This window comes from Cavia porcellus, unplaced genomic scaffold (assembly GCF_034190915.1).
Source record: "Cavia porcellus strain 051 isolate PalLab524CR breed Dunkin Hartley unplaced genomic scaffold, mCavPor4.1 scaffold_22, whole genome shotgun sequence".
NCBI classification, from domain to species: domain Eukaryota; kingdom Metazoa; phylum Chordata; class Mammalia; order Rodentia; family Caviidae; genus Cavia; species Cavia porcellus.
This window is the reverse complement of record NW_026947505.1, coordinates 36,820,639-36,842,559: the sequence shown is the minus strand read 5'-3', so window position 1 is coordinate 36,842,559 and position 21,921 is coordinate 36,820,639. Positions and strand designations below refer to the sequence as shown.

The 21,921-nt window shown below is 40.9% G+C and overlaps 1 protein-coding gene across 1 annotated transcript in view; it reads right to left on the bottom strand.

The window, feature by feature from the left end:
- Positions 1-1,132: 1,132 nt before the first annotated feature.
- The window catches only part of LOC101787712 (uncharacterized), a gene marked incomplete at its 5' end in the record, with an annotated part of 45,378 nt that continues 24,589 nt past the window's right edge, over positions 1,133-21,921 (bottom strand). The window contains 6 exons of the mRNA XM_063233348.1: positions 1,133-4,555; positions 4,916-5,030; positions 6,848-7,050; positions 8,046-8,106; positions 13,443-13,552; positions 15,934-16,017. Of these exons, the coding sequence (XP_063089418.1) occupies positions 4,505-4,555; positions 4,916-5,030; positions 6,848-7,050; positions 8,046-8,106; positions 13,443-13,552; positions 15,934-16,017 (624 nt within the window). The remainder of the gene's footprint in view (positions 4,556-4,915; positions 5,031-6,847; positions 7,051-8,045; positions 8,107-13,442; positions 13,553-15,933; positions 16,018-21,921) is intronic.

Here is a 21,921-nt window from a genome sequence, read left to right as displayed (position 1 = left end):
TTCACTTTGCTAATTCTTCTGTTAAGAGTTTTACAACTATGTTGCTGAGTGTGATTGCCCTGTGTTGTTCTTCACTATAATAAAAATCTTTGCTCTGGTTTTGATATCAAGGTTATGCTTCCTTCACAAAAAATGTTGAGGGACATGGTCTTTTTTTTCCCTATTTTTCTGAGACAGTTTTTGTATAAATCATAGCATTATCTCTTCCTTATGTATTTGAAGAAGTTGCCAATGAAGCCATATGGGCTTAGAATTTCCTTTGTAGAAAGGTCTTTTATTTGGGGTTTGATTTATTTAACATTTGTAAGATTGCTTAGGCTTTCCATTTTTTCTTGCAGATACAGTTCTCTATGACCTGCTCATGGCTGCTATGGTGATGTTGTCTGTATTTCAGGGTATTATTCTTTCCTCTCTTCTCCCTTCTTCCCTTCTTACTTGGTACCGCTCTTTTTACTCATTATAGTACTCATCCTTTGGTCTCTCTAAAGCTGAGGACTGGTGTCTTTCATCAATTCAGAAAATTCTTCTTTTTCTCCTCCCCATTCTCTCCAGTACTGCTACCGGCACTGTGATTACACTCTGAGTGGATGTTCTCCTCTGGCCTTCCTGGCTCTTATCACTTTCTTTCTCCATGCTGGCCTTCAGGTCATGTTTTTAGGCCACTCTAATTCACAGACTCTATCTTCAGCTATGCCTATCTTACTTTCTTCTTTTTTTTTTTTAATTTTATTTAAGGAGAAAAAAGAAAAAAAAACAGAAAAAAGGTACAAGTTATACAGAATTTCAGAAAAAATAAACAGTAGCAAATCACTAGTTAATTACATATTGTCATCTTAGAAATAGTTGTTAAAGTTACAAAATTAAAGCATATAGAGGGGACTTTCAAACAGTGAGACTAGAAACAGTTTTGTTGGGGCTGGGGATTTAGCTCAGCGGCATGAGTGCCTGCTTTGTAAGCAGGCAGTCGTGAGTTCGATCCCTGGTACCGATAAAAATGAAAATGAAAAAGACCAAAAAAAAAAAAGAAACAGTTTTGTTCAATGATTCAACAAAACTCAGTAATATGGTTATCTATCTTATACACTTAAATATATATGCAGTTATATCTTTTAGAGAACTTTCATTTCCTTTATTTTGTACAATGACAATTACACATTTTGGGTTTTATTACTCCCACAGTTCTTATTACTTTTTTTTTTTTTGAAGAAAGTAAAACCAAATGTGACATACCAGGACAGATTCAGTCACATCAAAAAGATGGACATAATACATAATGTAAAAACAAAATACAAGGTGATCAACAATGGTTACCATAATGTCTCTTGTTATGTTAAAAAGAATTGCCTATATCATCAGTTATAATAAAATTGAACAAAAGAGTAAAGAATAAAGTAACAGTAAAGAGGACTTCAAAAGAAGATAATAATCAACCAGAATGGGCATCACAATGAATCTTATTGTCTTCATAGTTGTTGCCTATACTTTCAAACTTGGTACTATCTAGCATAACAGAATGGAGGAAAATCAGTCAAAACAAGATGGTGAGAGCAATACAGAGTTTCAAATCAAGTTAACAGGAAATCAAAGTGAGTTACTATAACATATTCTGCTATTTATTTTTCCCTTAATTAAAAGGATAAAAATGAAAAATGAAAAAGTAGATAATAAAAAGGAGATTGAGATAAAAAAAAAAGAGGGCATAACAACAAAACAGTGAGGTCAAAAACATAGCCATTTAAGCAAAATAGTGTTTCACCACAAGATAATCTCGACATAATAGTAGTTACCATAGTGTCTCTTCCCTTAAAATCTTTGGGTATAACTTCGTATACTGTAGCATCAAACATACCACAATGTAAAACCATTCAAGAGAATGACAGTATTACAGGGTATTTAGAATCAACTAACAGAAAATAAACAATGGTTTCTGTATAATCTCCTTGTCTATAAAAGTTTTTGTTTATATTATCACATATAATAAAATCTAATAAGATACAACACGTTAAAACCAATGGACACAGAAGAACAAAAGCTTGATGGGACTTCAAAACAAGAGGATATTAAATCAGCACTACCTATTATGATGTCTTGTTTTCTCCAAAATGGTTGCTCCTACCATCCAGTCTTCTCTGCCTCATTTCTGTTGAGCTCTTTTTCTGTCATTAGTTGTCAGTTTGTCCTCTTCATTTTGCTTTCTGCTTCATTCATTGTGGCCGTGAAGCTTTCTGCTTCATTCATTGTGGAATCTTGGTATTTCTCTTTTTTAGAATATCCTGCAGTAATCTCTGTAGAGTTGAATTGGTGGTTGCAAATTCCCCTAGTTCCTCTTTATCCTGGAAGCACCTTGTTTTTCCATCAATTTCTAGGGACAGTTGTGCAGGATATATCAATCTTGGCTGGAGGTTATTATCTTTCAAAGCTTGAACTATTTCCCCCCACGCTCTTCGTGATTTGATGGTTTGTGCCAGGAAGTCTGCTGTAATTCTGATGGGTGTTCCCTTGTAAGTGATCTGTTTCTTGTCTCTGATGGCTTTTAAAATTCTGTACTTATATTGGATTTCTGGAATTTTGATTATTATATGCCTGGATATAGCTCTGTTTGGGTTGTAGGTGGCTGGGGTCCTGTATGCCTCATACATCTGAGTATCTTTACCTTTTGCTAAATTAGGGAAATTCTCCTGGATTATTTCTGTGAATAGCTTTTGTAGTTCATTTGTTTGAGTCCCTACTTCTTCTTTTATGTTCTTAATTCTTAAGTTATAGATCCTCTTATCATCTTCTAGTCTTTGTATTATTGCTGTTTGTTTTCTTGTTATTTTTAAGAAGTTTTTCATTTCATGCTCCCACCTTACAAATCTGTCCTCCACTTCTGATAATCTATCCTTAGTTTCTTTCAAGCTGTTATGCCAGCTTTCAATAGAGTTTTCAGTTTCCTGGTAATCTCTGTGAACCTGCTTCACGTATTCTATGTTTTCTCTATTTTCTCCATCAAACAATTCTCCCCTTTTTTTCTGTTCTTCCATTCCACCATCTGTTTTTTCTTGGGTGATGCTTAGCATTTCTTTAACTATTCTACTTATTTCTTGCTTTATTTTGTTAAATATTTCACTTTTGAACTCGTCTATGAGGCTCCGGAGATATCGCTTTATGTCTATTGGTGCCGTGTTTGATATTGCATGTTTTCTGTCCTCCTTTGCATTTACCTTTCCTGGATCAGTGTTCTCAGGATTGGGGACTGAGGACCCTTTCTTGTTGCTCCCTTTTCCCATACTTTTTGTTCTTTCCATACAAGTATATGTAGGAGGCCCAGTTTTTTTTTTTTTTTTTTTTTCTCTTTGTCTGTTGCAGTTGTTTGAATCTGCCAGCTAGGTGTTCTTGCCCACTGCAGTGTACTAGGGAGACACAGACCTGAGCAGCCTCTGCTGGGCCCATCCCTCCAGATCAACCTACTGAATGCTTCACTGCTAGCGAGCACCGCCAGGCGCAGGGACCTGATTTGGGCTAGCCTACTGGATCTTAGTCCACGGTGTCACCAAGCCAAGCACTCCCCACCACTCCTGCTAGAGAGGGGAATATGCGACTAAAGTCACTGCAGGACCCTGTTCCGGCTAGTCTGCTGTTCCCAGAATGTCCTCTGTTGGAGCCTCCTAGTCTATGAAAGGGTCCCCATTTCTCTCACTCACCGCAGGTCGATGCAGGGCTCCCTGCCAGTCCCTCTCTCAATGCCATTTGGTCCGATTCCAGCTCTCAGAGCTTTCACACGTCTCTCTCCCTGCCATGCAGATTGGGACGCAGTATCGGCAGCAGGAAATTCAAATCATGGCTTCCAATGGCATGGGATCCAGCTTCCGCACTGAGATTTTATCTGTTCCTGTTATAGCATCAAGATTGCATTTCCAGTTGGTTTCTCTCAGCTTACTTTGTTCTTGGGTCAGCAGGGTACATCTCCCCTCACATAGGACTCCTCACATGGCACCGCTCCTGGATTCTAAACTGGTAATCTCAGAGAGCCTCAGTGGCTGCTGTTATTTGTCCACCATGTTCTCCCAGAAGTCGCCTACCTTACTTTCAACCACTCGTTGAGTATCTAATCACATATTATGTTTTCCACTCTAGAGTTTCTATCTCATTCTTTTTCAAACACTCTAAATTCATTTCCCAGTCCCCCTGCTCCTTACTCATAGTTTAAAACTTCATTATAAAGTTCATTTAGCCATGTTAATCTTGTGTATCACATTTTCTATGTCTATAATCTCCATTACCTGGCTGTGCTGTCCTATTTTGCTGGTACCTACTTCTACTGGTCTTGTTTATGTTTCTAGGTTTCCAAATGAAATTTTTACATTTATAAGGAAGATATTATCGAAGCATTTAAGTATCCACTGGTTCATTTGATGGCATTGTTTATCATGATTTTGAATTTTTTAAAAAGTTTTCATTTCCTCATTTGTTTGGGAATGTCAGCATTTCTTTATCCTTCCCATTTACTACTGACATTATAGCCTTATTCTTCATCCACATAGTTAATCCAGTATCGTCTTCCTGTCTTAGCCTCCTAGAATAGATATAAGAAAATATATGGATCTATATTCATACCTATATCTATATCTCCATAGAGATATGGAGATATTACCACCCACTACCTCTTTTAACACTAATCTCTGGCCAGTTGTGCCTGATCATCAAGAAACTTGGAAACAATTCATTCCCCTCCAACTACTGCCATTACCCCTGAAATTCCTACACTCCTCCCTCTAAGCTGATGGTCCATGTGACATCTGGAAAATAGTGTACCTGCTCTGGCCACACCCCTATCTTACAGCATTTCTCACACCTTGACTTCTGCTCCCATGTATCCTTTGATTTCATACATAATGGCAGCCTCCACCCCAGTTGAGATAGGACAGATGTGTACCACAACACGATGGGTTAGAGTCATGTGCTCCAAGGTCAGGGGTGCAGGGACATCAGGAGCTGCAGTCACCCTGGGAGGATCAGGATCACTTCTCCGGTGCTTCGGATGTTTAAGCCTAAGGCAAGAGAAGAGAGATGTTCTTTAAAGGTTACATTCAAATTATTTTGCTGCAATAATTTAAACTCAGAATGGTGTTAATACCAATGCATACCTTTTTTCTCCAAATATAAGATTTTTTTCCCACTACAAGCCTACCTCATAACATTTTTTTTTTCCCTTTTTGGATCACAGACCTCTGTAAGAATTTAATTTTAAAAAAATACTATGAACCCCTTCTCCAAGAAACTCAGATGCACTTTATCATGTAGAATACATTTTAAGCAGTTTGCAACTCCTCAAATTTATGAATTTTAATTAGTTCAATCTACTGACAACTTATTTCCAGGCTCTCTGAAGACTTTTCCTTGTAAATTTTGCACAAAGTACACATCCACATTTACCAATATCCCTACCTTCTTCTTGATTATTTGAAGCCACACATTTTAGTTCAAACTGGAAATTTTCACCAGAGGGAAAATCATGGTGAAAACATTCTTTAGGATTAGGGAAATACAGCAGATAAAATTTGGGTTAGCATTTTGTATTTAACAATTCCTGTTTTAGAAGATGCTTTGAATATTACAGACTCTGGCTAAGTAAGACAAACCTGTTTCTAGCAAGGCACACTTATCTTTACCAAAACTAACTATTAACAAATCACCATTGGCAAGGGTGGGGGGGTGTGCATGCACACGTACGTGGGCACATATCTCTGCAAGTCTGTGTGTCTGCATATACATATATGGCAAAGATAGTGAGTTCAAAGGTCAGCCTAAACTGCATAGTGAGACCCTGTCTAAAAAAAAAAAAAAAAAAACTAACAGAAGCCTAACCACCAGGGTCTTGTTTGAAGACTTTTACAGTCCTCATCAGATTGATCTATTGTTATCTATATCCACCACACTTATTGCAGGTAGCATCATCAGAGGACAGGCTATAGTGGGTTTTCCCTGGATGAAGGGAGGCTCACCAAGTCAAACAGCTTTTGGTTATTTTTGGCGCTCCCTATCTGAGTAAACCCCAAACTGAAGTGACCTGTGTTTTGCTCTTACATAAATTTCTGGCTCCTGAGATGTGGGTTCTAACAAAGCTGCCAGCTGGCAGATGGCAGTTATAACAGGTAGCAGTGTAGCAAACCCAGGAAGGTACATGTGCTGGACTTGCTAACTGAGTTGAGCAAAACATCCTATGACAAGAATTCAGCACTCCTGGTGCTCCTGCCTTGGGCAGCATTGCCTTGTTTAAATGATCAAGCAGAGCTTTCCACAGCTCCAGAGGTGGTGTTGTGCTCACTATGCATACAAAAAAAGCTCTGACCCAGCAACCTGAGCACACAGCAATGAGGGAAAGCAGGGCTCACCCAACTCTGTCAGTCGTCAGTGACTGTTTAGTCTTGCAGAAGTGACAACAGGAGCTTACTGGTCCCTTCTGTCCAGGAATACTGCACCCTGGTGTGCACCAGTGAGTGCACTAGAAGCAGGAGATGCCTTGAGGAGCCATACAATCCTGTCTTTATAGGGCCCATCAGTGCAAGGGTGGCAGGAGGCAGGAGATGATAGGCCACCACTTCTATGCTCTGGAAAGCAAACCCTGAAGCTGGAGGAACCACAGGGCTGAGTACCTGCCCACCTTGGGGACTGGAAAGGGTCTTTGGAGATAGCAATAGGGGGCTAGCTGAGGATCCTGTCAGACAGACCTCGAACTTAGGTTTTTAAATTCTTGACTCTATTTACCCCTCTACTGCCAAACTCTTCTCCAGTGCTTTTTTTGTTCGTTTGCATTTTGCAAACATTTTTATTTATGGTTATTTTGTGGGGGACTTTGACTACTCACATGCCACACAGGGTCACTTGGGGCTCACTTGTTTTGCAGGAGGAATCTCTCCACGTACATCCTGAGCTCCAGCATTTCAAGAAGGTGAGGGCAAGCTGGCTGTGAGGCTGCTGGCCTGCAGGCAGTGGGTCTCCTGCCTCTGTCTCCCTGGGCATAGCTTCTTCTGGCTCTCTGTGCTCATCTAGGATCATGTAGTCCTTCTTTCAGAAAGCAAAGAATACTTTAAATATTTCATTGTTTTCATTACATTCTAAAAATGAGAAAAAAATATTTAAAACAGAATTTGGGAAATTTGGATAAGCAATGATTATTCAAGTGTGAATTTATTCATGCCTAGAATTTTTTATCACCAAACACATACTATTCTAGAAAAGAGATCCTCGTTGCTGAGACCTTTGTCACATTGCATGAGGCCAGCCTGCAGCTCACTCATTGAAAGTGCAGATGAGAAGAGTGGCAAGTGAGGTCAAAGAAAGGGAGAGGGGCCATTTGGGTTTTATTCAATTTTTAAATTAGACTCAAGATTAGATTTTTGTTATGATTTGTATCTAGATGCTCCCCTCACCAAAGCCTCATGCAGTCTCAGGCTTTTTTTGGAAGTGGCTGAATCTAGCGTATGTGATGCTAGGATTAAACGTGTGATTGTTAAATCAGTCCACTGATTATTTTGGCACCACCCTAATCTCAGCAGTGTAGATACAGTATAAAAGGAGCAGACAAGAGGTTAATTTCTCTTGCTTTTCCCTTTATCTTCTGTTGTTATGAACTGTTGCCCCTCAGTTATGTACCACCCTGCCTTGGAGCCAGCAGATTATGGACTGAAACCTCTACAAACTCTGAGCTAACTTAACCTTTCCTTCTTTAACTTTGGGTATTGAGTAGTATGTCTCAGCAGCAAGAAAAGTAACTGAGATGATTTTTATTTCATTACACCCAATTGACCTCTCTGTCCCTTGGTCATCACTACAGCAAGATCCTGAATTATGCTCCACACAGATGGACTGGATCCTCACCCTTACCCAACAATGGTTGCTGCCTACTAGTAGCTTCCTGCAACATTAAGAACTCCCAGGATAAAGACTAATGCGTGTAGTGCAGAGAAACAGTGTGAGTCCCATCCCAGCTCCCCAAAGCCTCCCCGATCTGTCCAGGGCAGAGCAGAGTTGTTTTGCAGCCTGTAGACCAACAGGACACTGACCAGACCTCCAGCTCTGCCCTCGATGTGCACATCTGCGAAGCGACCGTCCTTCTCCAGCAGCCTGCTCGGTGGCACCAAACAGAGAAAAGCAAACACAGAGGCAGCGTGAGGCCCAGCGCCCCTTGAGTACACACTGGCTGCTGTTGGCTGGAGCTCATCCCTGAAGGGGCCATGGTGACATGACAGTGACAAGGCACACTGGCTCTCCTGTAGCCTGCAGTTACAGACAAGCCATTGGGAACCACCCAGGATTAGAGCTAGAGACTAGACTTTCCTTTCTTCTATTATGGCTATGATCATGAATGCACCTTACTGATACTGCTGAGCCTGTTTGCAATCTCAGTGTGACAGTAGTCACTGGCAGGGCTAGGTGTGGCAAACATACATACCTTAGGGACATGCTCACAGGGCAAAAGCACTTCTAGCATGCAGAGGTTCTTACTTCTCTCAGTGGCAGTAAAGACATGACACTGAGCACACAGTATCCCTTCATCTCTAACCTGGGGACAGAAGCCATGATAATATGTGTCTGATATGGAATTTTCTCAGCCCAGCCTGAGCCCAGACCTTGGGTTCCTACTGGCCCTGTCCCAAAGTTTACTTCTTTGCCTCAATCTCAAGAAAGTCCCTCTGCTAATGCTAGTAGGTGATGACATCTTTCCGTTTGTCTTACTGGGTTCTCACAACAATGCTTTGAGAACACACAGCATTTATATCAGGACTGCTGTATTCTGGGGACCATAGGTTCTAGAGCCTAGTGTTTCCCAGCTGCCCAGTGGAATGTGGGCAAGGCTCCATCCACCTCTGAGGCACAGCAGCACAGAATGAGCCCCCACCAGACACCTGGAACCCAGATGAGCCAAGTTAGGAGAGCAGCCTGAGACAAAGGCACAGCAAGTCAGACTGATCCCTCTCCAGCTGGGACAGGACAGGTGCCATTTGTCTTCTACACACGACACAGCAAACACTGAGGCAGAAGCAAACACAGTCTTTTATCAACTTAGGAAACAGCTGCTTGACAAATTGCTTTCTTTAGAGACGTACTCAGGCCTGTGAGAGGACACACACTAATTAGGAGATGAGGTGCCTGCCTTTGAGGCACTTCCCACCTTAGAGGCTGGTGAAGGCAGCTCAAGGAAGGAGCTTGAGCCCCAGCTCAGCTAGGCGTGGTGGTGCACAACTATATTCTCAGCAGTCTGGGAGGCAGAGGTACACTGGGCAATTTAAAAACTTGAAGAGATTGTCTCAAGACAGTTTTTAAAAGCTGGTGACGTAGCTAACCATGAAAACCCTGGGATCAATCATTGGTACAAAAAAAAAAACAAAAAAAAAAACAAAAAAACTCATGCAGGGTGGGTGAGAGAGGAATACAGCCTGGAGGTGGTAAGTGGGCAGAAAATAGGAGGAAACAGTGAAAGGAACAGCTCAAAGCCACTCTCAGAGGGAGTATTCAAGGGAAGCAGCAGATAATTGAGCTGCAAGAGCTGAAGCAATGTGGTTGGCAGGTGTGGATGTTGGTGGAGATGGTGGAGATGTTCTAAAGTCAGAGCAGCTTTTCTGTCCCCTGTTGCATCTCTGCGTGTGCCCAGAAGCTGGGCCCCCCATGCAGGGAGCTGAAGCTTGGGGCTCACAGGTACACAGGGCCTCTTGGTGTTTCCCAGACCCTCCTTTAGCCCATCACCTTCCCTTTGCCCAGGAGCTGCAGCCCTGGCCTGCTAGAAGGAACCATGTCAGGTTTGGACCGTTGCCTCAGGATCTATGTGTGAAATGAACTCTGAGTGTGGCTGCAGGTGCAACAACTTTTTCAAGGACTTTTCTTTTCAAATGTGTTTTCCTTAGACCTGTGCATTTTTAAGTATCCTAAATATTTTTGTCTTTGTGAAAATGTAATGCATTTTCCTGCAACTAGGGGGGAAAATAGATTCTTAAAAAGTTGGGCTCCCATCTTTTTAAACTTAAAAGTTTACAGTTTTTATTAGTTACAAAAGTGAATGGGCTACTTCTACATGTGTAAGTTATTACCTACTACTTCAAATAGCTCCATGCCCTCCCAAGAGGCTTTGACTCCACTGTGAGGTAGGTATTATGCTATTTGGAGAGTACCCTTGGATGGGCCACAGATCCACCCACTTTCAGGCCCCTTGGCGCGTAGGAATTATGGACCAGCTGATGGAGGAAAAACTTGGACCACCAGTACTTCCATCCTGTCTTGCTGTGTTTCCATAATTACTTGGATTGACTTAACCTAAACAAAGAATAATTTGAAGGTAGTCTAGGAAATTCTGAGCAAAAGGAGAACTGGTTTGGGAAGGTGCCCAGATCCTACCCAGGGCCCCCTCGTGGGAGCCTCAGGAGCAGAGCCATTTGCATACGGAGGCCAGAATTTGATTTCCCTCTACCTAGCAGGTTCCCCAGCCACTGGACCTGATGAAAGGAGGCAAGAAAGTTACTAAAGCCCTTAAATTGCAACAACAAAGGCCAAGCTTCTCTTTTCCATCAAAACAGCTGGGCTGCTTGATTCAAATGCTAATAGCTGGGGCCTGAATTGGTCACTAAATGAGGGAGACATCCCCCATCCCCGCCCAAATGACCAGAAAGTGGCTCCTTAACTGCAAAAATCTGTAGGAGTCTCCTGGGTGGACGTTCTGTGAAATTGTTTCATGGGAAACATCCTAGAGGTGGGCTAGTTGGTCTCAGGAGAGGAGAAGGGAGAGAAGGGGGGAGGGGAAGAGGGGCTTTGGCTGCTCAGGAAGCATTCAGCCTCTCTAAATGAGGCCCCAGCTCCTTGATGCTTGCTCAGGAAGGCATGGGAACAAATCCGGGGCAACACTGAGTATTTGTAGGAAGAGAAAGGCCCAGCGTTAGAGTTGGTAGTGACACCTCAGTTCACCCTAATTTAGAAGTGGCCTCATCTCATTGGAGAGCCACATGTTTCTCAGGTCCCCAGAGAAATCCCCTGCCCAGTGCTAGGCCTGGCAGCGCTGTGTGTGGGCTCTGCAGGGCTAGGCTGAGGAGCTGCCCACACACTTGTTTTAGCCACTGTAGCTCACTACATGGGACCAGGGCCAGGGGAGCTGAGTTCTAGCCACACTGAGGAAGCTTCCTCAGCCCAGGTCCTGGCTTTGTGCACTGGGTAAAGTATACCTCTCCTTGGTCAGTGTTTGTTTAGGAGAGAAGGAAGCCGATACCTGCAGGTTCACACAACTCCAAGAAAGTGCATACAGAGGCAGGCAGAGGGCCTGCCAGCCCACCCAACATCCTGGGCATGCAGTTCCTGGTCTGTAAGAGGAGATGGAAGTAGTACCCATCTCCCCATCTCCTGACCTTCTTCACAATGCCAGGTGAGATGCCCAGTGTGAGGTGCTGGCACTGGCCTGTGAAGCAGTCCATGTTGAGTGACAGTTTCTTCACAGACTGAACTCAGGATAAATGATGGAGAGATCTAAAAACCTCTCTGTCTCACACTTGACACTACTACAGTGGGCGTCTTACCAGTAGTCAACAAGACATTTCTCTTATCTGTCAAACAACCGTATCCATTGCTTCTTTACCCCTACCAGTGCACCTAGTGGAAATTTTAAACATGGTGCCATGTTCCTATGAGAAGTGCCATCTGTGGGTGCCCTGAGAGAGCTGGTTCTAGTTAGCCAGCACATGCACATTTGTCAGGAGCAACGAGTTGAACCCTTGGGAGATCAAGCACAAAAAAGTTGCAGTAGAGGTCACATGTGTCTGAGATATGCTCCTTATTAGTGTGTGCTGAAATGTGAAAAAAGCTGAAAACACTGCAGAGTTCCACTTACTATGTTCCTATAATAAAATACATGAGTTTATTCTCTGTTATAATCTAGAGATTAAACAAAGAAGTATAGCTACCGTGATTCAGGATATCTCTCGTAGACAATACACTACTGAATATCACACACCCTTACGAAACCTGTTGTAACTAAACTGACAGCTTAAATAATATGGCTTAACATTAGATGTGTACAACTGCATGGCTACTCATGACCCTGAACCTAAGTACTCGCTTCCTTGTTTCTCTCAGATCAGCAGAGACCTCCTGAGGGTTAAGTTTATATGAGTAACACCCTTTTACAATGTCTAGTCGGGAGCAAAGATAATGATCCCTTCTCTCTCATCTCCAGCTTCTGCTTCCTAAATTCCTTGAATCTCTAAGTCTCCAGGGGTAGGGTTACTTCTGTTTACTTTTTATGTTTATATTGTGCCATTATATTCTGTCCTGTGATGGCATTTTATGTTTTTATTTTTCTAAGAAATAGTTTTAAGACCACTTTGTAGGATGACAATTCTTTAAAATTTCTATGTAAAAAGATTGAAGATAACTGTGAGACAATTTATTTGAAACACACGTTAAGAAATCAGAAGTTTAAGTACCACATTGATTCTCTTGGGTGAGAAACCCAAAGGGTAAGTAAGGACCAAAATGGAACATAGATATGGGGAAGTAGGAAAAAAAATATCCAAAGGGGAAGGGGAACAGGGAAGAGGAGGGAGGGCAAAGGGAATAGGTATAAAAAAGTAAAAATTAATGGCAAGAAAACAATAGAAACAGAGTTCTATAAATGGAAAAGGGTCCAAGGGAACGGAGGGGAATGGAAAAAAGAGAATTAAGATATACTGTGTACAGATAGAAATTCCTTATAATAAATGTGGTCATTATGTGTATCAAAAGGTACCAATAAAGTTAATTTAAAAATAAATAAATAAAATACACATGAAGGAGTAAGGGTGTATGTACCTGAGTGGTAAAGCGCTTGCCTAGCATACAAGAGGCCCTGGGTTACATACCCAGCATTGCAGGGGAAAAATGCATTAATATACAATCTAACAATATGGTAAATGTTTAAACTTTTTAAAATTATGACACTAAAAACACACTGCTATTAATCCCCCTCAAAATACTCTCCCTTACTTCAAACACACTCACCCCTCCATTGTTCCTGCCACTTTCAGAAGCAGTTCTGGGAGTCCACTCTCACGACTTTAAGACGTGTGAACAAAAATATGGTGAATGCTGTGACCAAGTGCCGCCCAATGGAGGCAGGTTTGTAAAAACATCACAGTGTGTCCTCATCCACCTTATTTGCCAGATCTAACACCATGCAATTTCTGGCTCTTCCTCAAACTCAAAATTATCATAAAGGGTAAACATTTTAAATTGATTCAGGACATTGATCCAGTCATACAGGCAGGACAGCAGTACAGCGGAAGACAGTCAGGAAAGAGGACTTCCAAAACTGCTTCACAAAGTGCCAAGAAAGCAGGATACGTGTGTTCAAGGCAAGGGGGAGTATTTTGAGGGTGATTAGTGGCTATGTGGCTTTTGCGCTAATAATTTTTTATTTAAATGTACTGTTTTTCAAAGGATCTTACCTTCTGGAGAATTCCATGTTAGCAAGGGAGGTAGAATACATTTGATGCAAGCGTCTAAGATATATCTTACTTCGGGAATCCTTCTTGTTCATTTTGCTGGCCATCTGGTTCTGTAAGACACATTTGATACTGAATTTTTTCAGGGTCATGTTTCAGCTTGCAGATAGAATTTGAAACTGACAAGGATGGGGACATATAGGGATTCAAATCTCCAACCTGCAAGTCAACTTGTTGCAAACAGTAACTGTGTCCTGTAATGTATTCGTGGTAGATAAGTTTAATAAAAGCTGTTCTCTATGGTTTGCATCTGTAACACTTAAAATGTTCTAAATACATTATTCACACAGACTTGTCTGCCTTGATGTCCACTAGAAATCAGTGAACAAGATAATGCCAATGTCTGTGGAGAACATGTGAGCTTAGAAAAGCACCCTAAGACTTAAAAACATGGAACCGGGGAAGTGGAGAAGAAAGCACAAGGCCCTGGGTTTGATTTCCAGTGCAAAAGAGAGAGAGAGAGAGAGAGAGAGAGAGAGAGAGAGAGAGAGAGAGAGAGAGAGAGAGAAAGAAAGGAAGAAAAAAAGAAAGAAAGAGAGAGAGAGAGAGAAAGGAAGAAAGAAAAACACTACTTTAGCCAAACATAGTTCAAGAGGTACCAAATTTGATGCCTCACATGATAGGTTTAAACTTCAAATATATTGAAATAAATTACAATATTTTTAAGAAAATGAAGTTCATTTGGTTTTGCTGTGCTGGAATCAAACTCAGGGCCTACAATATTAAGTGAGCAAAAACAGGCAAAAATGAACCAAGAAACAACCATGAATCTACAGCCAAGGAGGACGATAGGATGAGGGAGAAAGCTCATTTGGGAGCAATTTCTCAAGCCTCTGAGGTCAGTGATGGGCAAGTTACAGTTTATAAAACTCATGCTCATTCAGATCTACTCATGAGGAGTACTGAGCCTGTGAACATCCTTTGGCACATTAAAACCTGGCATCACTGAGGCATGAACAGCCATGGGCACGCAGACAAGCCAGGACCTCCAGGACTGGCCTTGACATCAGCATCATTGGGATCATCTGAGGAATGTGATAAAAATACAGGTTCCTGGGTCCTGACGCAGACAAAATCAGAACCAAGGGGAGGCCTAGAATTTTGCCTGTCTCCCAATTGCCCAGGTCTTTGCTATGCCCCAGTGCATTTGGGGACACTCACATGGTTGGCTGCGCTCAGAAAAAAAACTGAGACTAAACAAAGAGGCCTGTCTTTCAGGCCATCCCAATATATGTGCAAAACTTATAATCATATTCCTTAGTTAAATAATAGAATTTGAAGCTACATTTTATTAGTTATGTGAAAGGATTCATTTTATAAATGAGAAGCCTGTGTGTGTGTACATGCATGCATGCGTGCGTGCATGTGTGTGTATGTGTTTTCAGTTCAGCTCATTTGGCAGGAGTGGTGGTCTCTAGATTTCTAGACAAGCTCATGAAAATCAGAATGGGCCCCAAGAAGAACATCTGGTGAAGTCCTTCACTTTACCAACAAAAGGTATGTGCTGCATGAGTTTGTGCAGCTCTGTGCTTGAGTATGCATACATAGCTGTGTGTTTTCTACCTATTCCTCACTTTGGGAGTATTCTGTAGCTTCTAGCCCAGTAAATAAATTAAACAGAGCCCAGTTCTAGACTTCATAATCCAAAGCAGACATTCTTGGGGAAAAGTTTGTACATTGCACTGGCCAGTTTTTTTTTGTTTTTTTTTTTTTTTTTTTTTTTTTGGTCTTTTTCATTTTTATCAGTACCAGGGATCAAACTCAGGACTGCCAGAGGCTTATACCACTGAGCTAAACCCCCAGCCCACACTGGCCAGTTTTGAAAATTCACATTCAAGATGTTTACATCTGGTAAAGTTCCAAACTAATGTGAGCTTGAAATGCCTTTAGAAAACCAAGCCCCAAATATATCTGGCTCTGTGACTCACTCTGCAGGCAGATAAAGGTGACTCCTGGAACAGCAAGGGCTCAGCCCTTGGCACCTAAGCCCTTTTTCCTGGATTGTCTGCCAGGTTCCATTGCTATTATGGTGGTAAAGAATCATTGAGCCTTTTTTTTCTTCTTCCTCTCCACTAATGATTCTTCCGAATTTTTCTTTGAACTCCAATCCCTTTGCTTTCTCTAGGGCTAACATGCTTTAAAATCCCAGCTGGGAGCTAGGAGTGGGATATGCCTAAAATTCCAGCACTCTCAAAGGCTGAGACAGTAAGCTCACAAATTCAAACCCAGCAAATTAGTGACTTAGTAAGATTACATCTTAACATCAAATTTAAACATTTTAAAAAGGATTAGGGATTTAGTTCAATGTGAAGGCCCCATGTTAAATCTTTAGTACCACAAACACACACAAAAAAACAAACAAAAACAGAGAGACAGGGCAGATGTCTAGAAACACAGCTCCAGGACTGTTGAATTGTCAAGCCTGAACAGTCACCTCTTCCTGTCCTTGGGGGTGTTTTCCTGCAGGCTCTCGATGTTGGCATCTCTTCCTCCACTCAGTAAGCTGAGAAACAAGGTCCTTGGAAGAAAAGAAGACAGATATTTTTACAAACACCCTACAATGCTGCAATTCATTTATACTGTCATCCAAGTGATGTTCATGTTCCTCATATTTTTCACAATATAAGAAGTGGAACACTTGTCTTATCATTTGGTATGTGAATGCAGGGAACAAAATCCTACGATAAACTAAGACAAATGCAATCCTGTAACTCAGATCCCAACTGTCAGAGATAATCTCCTTCCTGATTTTAAGATGTGGACAGGCTGTGCTTCTTCATTTAGGCTTTCAGGTTTGACAGGGCCAGGGAGTATCTTTTGCATATTGGGACGCAATGTCAAATCATGCAGAATACCAGTTCTACTGTGTGGACCTAGATTTCCTGATTGAACATATACCAAATGCGTAAGACACACAGCAATATCAGCACCATCCTTCTCACATGTGACTGTTACTCTTGTTGCTGGCTTTATAAGTTTTGGAGATTTGGGTCTTCCTTTAAATTTGTCTGTATTTTTTTTTTCATTGAACCCCTCTGAGGAAAACCAAGAGATATTTTAGCTTGCTATTCAGGTTACTCTCATGTGCTCTTGCACACAGTAGAACTCAATGTACATTAACTGAAAAAACTAAATATTTACTCCTTTAAGTTCCCTATGGGACTCTTTCAAGAAGGCTGCCCATGGGCTGAGGATATAACTCTGAGGTATAAGCAAGTACCTGGCAAGTACAAGGTCCTGACTTCAATTCCTGGTACAAAAAAGAAAGGAAGAAAGAAAGAAAGAAAGAAAGAAAGAAAGAAAGAAAGAAAGAAAGAAAGAAAGAAAGAAAGAGAGAGAGAGAGAGAGAGAGAGAGAGAGAGAGAGAGAGAGAGAAAGAAAGAAAGAAAGAAAGAAAGAAAGAGAGAAAGAAAGAAAGAAAAGAAAAGAAAGAGGCTGACCATGTGGCCTGTCTTCACCCCACCTCTGTGATGCCCTGTGCCAGCTATGCCTTGGCCACTGGCCACTGGATGCCCTGGCAGTTTCTGTTCCCTGTGTACTTGAGTGCTTGTGCCAGCTCCTGCCTGCAGCCTTCCCCCTAGCTGCTCACTGCCCGTGAAGGTCCTGTCATCTGCCACCCTCCTGGTCCACACCACTTCTCTTTTGAGCCACATCCACAGACCTCAGCCTCCCCCTGAGTGGACCCCTCCCCACAGGACAATGCATCAATCAGAAGCACCTATTAGATGAGAAATGAGTAACAGAGAAGTCTGGAGCACATGGACCTCCTGTGGATACATAGCATACCCCAAAATACACAGCACAGACAATGGCTCCCAGCAGAGTGAGCTGAGAGGGGGGGATGAAGGGAAGCTGAGTATGACAGAGACAGGAAATGCATCCCCCAATCACTAGGCATCCTTCATCTTATTTAAGTACCCCAAATGACATGTGTCACTGCCAAGTACTCTGAATGCATCAAAAGCTTTGTCCAAACATGAAAACCTTTCTGAGCTTTTAGTCCTAAGTATATTGTAGCACACTTATTATGCCTTAGGCTAGTGTGGTAATTAGGAGTGAACATGAATATCATGATACATAATTTAATGACATTTAAAGGTACACTGATCTGTTAAAGAAAAACAGCACTTAAACATGACAAATTATAATTTTTTTCTCAAATCATCAGCATTATGAACAAGAGTGAAACTGAATTTCAAAACAATTTTGGAACTAAAGTATCTTAGAAATATGTGCATATATGAAGGAGAAATAAATTTTGAGTTATAAAAAAGAAGGAAATTATTAAAAGAACATAAAATTTACCAAAAATCAGGTCTTTCAAGATAATAACCACCAATGACAGCAATTTCTGAGGACTCATAAGATAAAAAGACATAGCTTCACTGAAATTTTTAATAAGAGCATTCAGCAAAACAAAACTGATAGAGGAAAGACTGAAAGTTTCAAATACAGACCAGATGTAGAAGCAAGTCCTCTAATGGAATGACAGCACAACTCCAAAGTTCACTACAAATATCATCCCCAGCAGATATCTCCACATGTTAGCAAATTATTTACAGGAGGAATGAAGGAGGCTATGAGGAAAATAAATAATGCAAAACAAAATAAAACATGAAAATAAACACAAATAAGGTCATTCTAGCCCAGGACTCTCAGGCCTCCCCACCCTCCAGCCCCATCACAGTCCTGCAGACTTAAAGGATGAAGTCCCAACATCAGATGATCCTGTGTCCCTGTACTAGAAAGAAGCAAGCACCAGTAGGTAAGTCTGCTAGACAAAAAGTATGGCCAGACAGTGATGAACCAGAGGACATCACAAGACCTTTCACTCAGCCTCTTCCCTGTGCCCCTCTGTCCCTGCATCAGAGACAAGGATGTTCCTTTCTTCTAGGAGTAGCATGGAGATACCTCTGGGATGAGGGTCTACAACATGCTTGAAACTACAGGGACAACAGGAAGTCAAGGAGGGGGCTTCTTGCTCCTGCTGTTTCCTTTAAGGCCAAGAGGCCATACTGAGGGGATGTGTCCTGAACCTCCTTAGTTACTGACCCTAGGTTGACGTCACCCATGAGGAGCCTCTGGAACTGCAGGGTCACCATGGCTGTTGGCTTCCTTACCACCTGTACTATAGAGACTGATCCTCTCACAGCCCTGCAAGTCAGAAGTCTGAAGTCAAGGTGGGAAAGGATCACATTTCTCCAAAGCATGAGGGGTTTTACTCTATACCTGTTTTTTGTCTTTGGTGTTTTAGGACAACCTTGGCCAACCCTGGTTTGTAGACCGTCAGCCTAGTCTTTGCCTTTACCAACTCATGGCTATCTCCCTTGGGAGTTTTCTCATCTTATAATAAGAACATCAGACATACTAAACATAAGGCTTCCACTACTCCAGTATGCCCTTATCCTAAATTATTACTTCATTACAGTTGAAAAAAAAAACCTTATTTCTAAAGAAGATCATGTTCACAGACACCATAAGTTAGGATTTGAATGTATTTTTGGTGGGTGAACAGAATTAAGCCTACAGAAGGCACTCTAACAAAGCACTCATGCAAAGTTGAATGTGCTTAGCCCGGGACTCGATGTAGCTCCTGAGAATCAGTTTAAGGCCAGTCTGACTGCTTTCTGGGATTTACCTTTTCCCTTCCAAATTAGCTCAGAGTTTTGGAATCAAGTTCATTCTCTGCCTAATCTTGGGTTGATAATTTTTGCCAGAAAGATCTGGCCTGTCCACCCTCAGCAGACCATGCCATTCTGGTCCTCCAGACAAAACAAACTCAAGTGGGCCAGTTCTGGAGTGAGCCCAGCTGGGGCTCCAAGGCATCCTAGCCCACCTTCACAGTTAACAGTGATTCCATGCTCTGCCTGCAGAACTGCCCATTTCAGAGGAAGTAACTCAGCCAGCATGTTGGCACTGAGCTAGCCTCAAGAGCAAAATTTCTTTAAAATCATGTATTTTACTAAAATCCCTGTTGATTTCCCTTGTGTCCCTTGAAGTGTTTGATTCTACTTTGGGATAGGGTCTTTTATCCCTATCTTTAGTGCCATCAATGCCCAAGAAACCTACATTGTCCATTTCAAGGCTTTTATTTCCCCTAAGACTGGGGTGCTTCCCCCTTTAGAGAAGTAGGAGTCTTTGTGCGAACCCTAAAATGTGCAGTGATGCATTTAACCTTTTAAACCTCCCTAAGCTGCGTAAGAAATATAAGTAAATAAGCTAATTAAAAATGAGCTAAGAAACTGAATAGGGGTTTCCAACAAGAATATATGAAATGCCAAACATCAGCAACCATCAGGGAAATGCAAATCTAAACTACAATGAGATACCATCTCACACCTGTTAGAATCATTGTGATCAAAAAGCAAAAGAAATGATGCTGGTGAAGACCTGGAGAAAAGGAAATCATTATACTCTGTTTGGAATGTAAATGTACAGCTGTAAAAGGGAAATGGGAAGCAATATGGACCCCTTCAAAAAGTTAAAAATAGAATTACTGTATGATCCAGCAGTCCCACTCCTAGGTACATCTGGAGGAAATGAAATCCATGTCTCAAAGTGATACGTGCCCCGTCCACCACCACTGGGCTCACCACAGTATTAATCACAACAGACAAGACATGGAAACAGCTAAACTGTCCATGAATAACTGGATAAAGAAAATGAGGACTATAAATAACATAAATACACGCACAGATCGATGTTACTCAGCCTTAAGAAAGAAGGAAATCATATCCTTTGTGACAACATGAGTGAGCCTAAAGGACACTATGTAAATGAAATAAACCAGACGCAGAAGAACAAATGCTGTGTAATCTCACTTTTATGTGGAGTCTAAAAAAATAAAATTCATAATAGCAGAAAGTAAATAGAATGGAAATTGCCAGGGTCTGGGAGGTGGGGAAATAGGGGGATGTTGATCAGAGTACAAAGCCTCAGTTAGGCACGGTGAGAAGTTCTGCAGAGTTAATTCAGCACAGTGATAATAGTTAATATTGTCTCACTGTTCTCACTGTCTTGCTTTGTTTTGATTAATTGTTTTGCTTTACTCAATATTCTGTTTTGATTGGTTTTGTTCTGTTTTGTTTTTGGTTTGATTTTGTTATACCTGATGGAATGGACAATCATTGTGAAGATAACAAGATACATTATGTTAGCTATTGTTGTTTTCCTAGTATCCTGCTTTGAAGTTTTGTACCAATTTTGCTGCTGTTTTGATTGGCTTTGTTCTGTTTTGTTTTGTTGGATTTTACTACCTTTAAAAAAGAAATAAAATAAAAATAATAGTTAATATTGTGTTATATGCTGGAAATTTGCTAAGAAATTTAATCTTATGTATTCACTTATGTAAGTATGTGAAATAATGAGTATGTTAGCTTAATAGTGGAGATCATTTCACATCAAAATATAATGTTATATACCATCTATACAATACATACATATACACAATTTTGTCAAGTGTAATTTAATAAACCTGGAAAATAAAAATGATACAGAATACTGTAACTTCATACTCATAAATTGGCAACTTAGAATGACCTATTTCTCAAAAATGAAAAACTACCAAATCTTGTCCAAGATGGGAAAAGTAGCCTTGATGATTTTTGTTGTTGTTGTTATTGTTTTGAGATGAGGTCTGGTTATGTAGCCCGCTCGCCTCAAACACATGGTAGTCCTCCTGCCTCGGGTTCCCAAGACCTGAAAGTACAGACATGTACTACATCTGTCTCCTTCGAGAGTTTTATAATTAATTATTAAAGAAACTAAATTTAGAAACCTCCAATCCACATAGTTGCATGAGATAATTGTACATTATATTTAAGGACAAATTAATATAATCTTTCACATCTACAAAATAACAGATCTATAAAATAGATGAGAGAAAGCTTCCCAAGTCATTTTATTTGGCCAGTATTACCCTGATACTAAAAGCAGGGAAAGACGGCCCAAAAAAGAAAAACTGTAGACCAATCTGTCTTATAAAGGTAGATACAAAACTTCTCAATGAAAATTATTGAGTATGATCTAGTGTGCAACAAATAAGAACAATTTACCATAACTGAATATGATTAATTCTGAATATACAAAGCTGGCTAAGTATTTGAAAATCCATCAGTGAAATCCGCCATATAAACAGACAAATCATTTGATACCAGAATTCATTTGATGGAAAGCTGACCCCAGTCATGAATACAAATTGATGGGAACTTTCTCAGTTTCTTAAGGTGCACCCAATAAAGCTCACATTCATCATGATCTTAATGATTAAAAGCTGAATGCTTTTCCTTTAATACTAAAAATACAACAAACATGTCTGCTCTCACTTCTTTTAATCAATACACTATTTGTTATAGTTTACATCTAAAATGTCCTCAAAAAGTCTCACATGTTCATGATGGGGTTTTGAAAGGTGATCGGACCT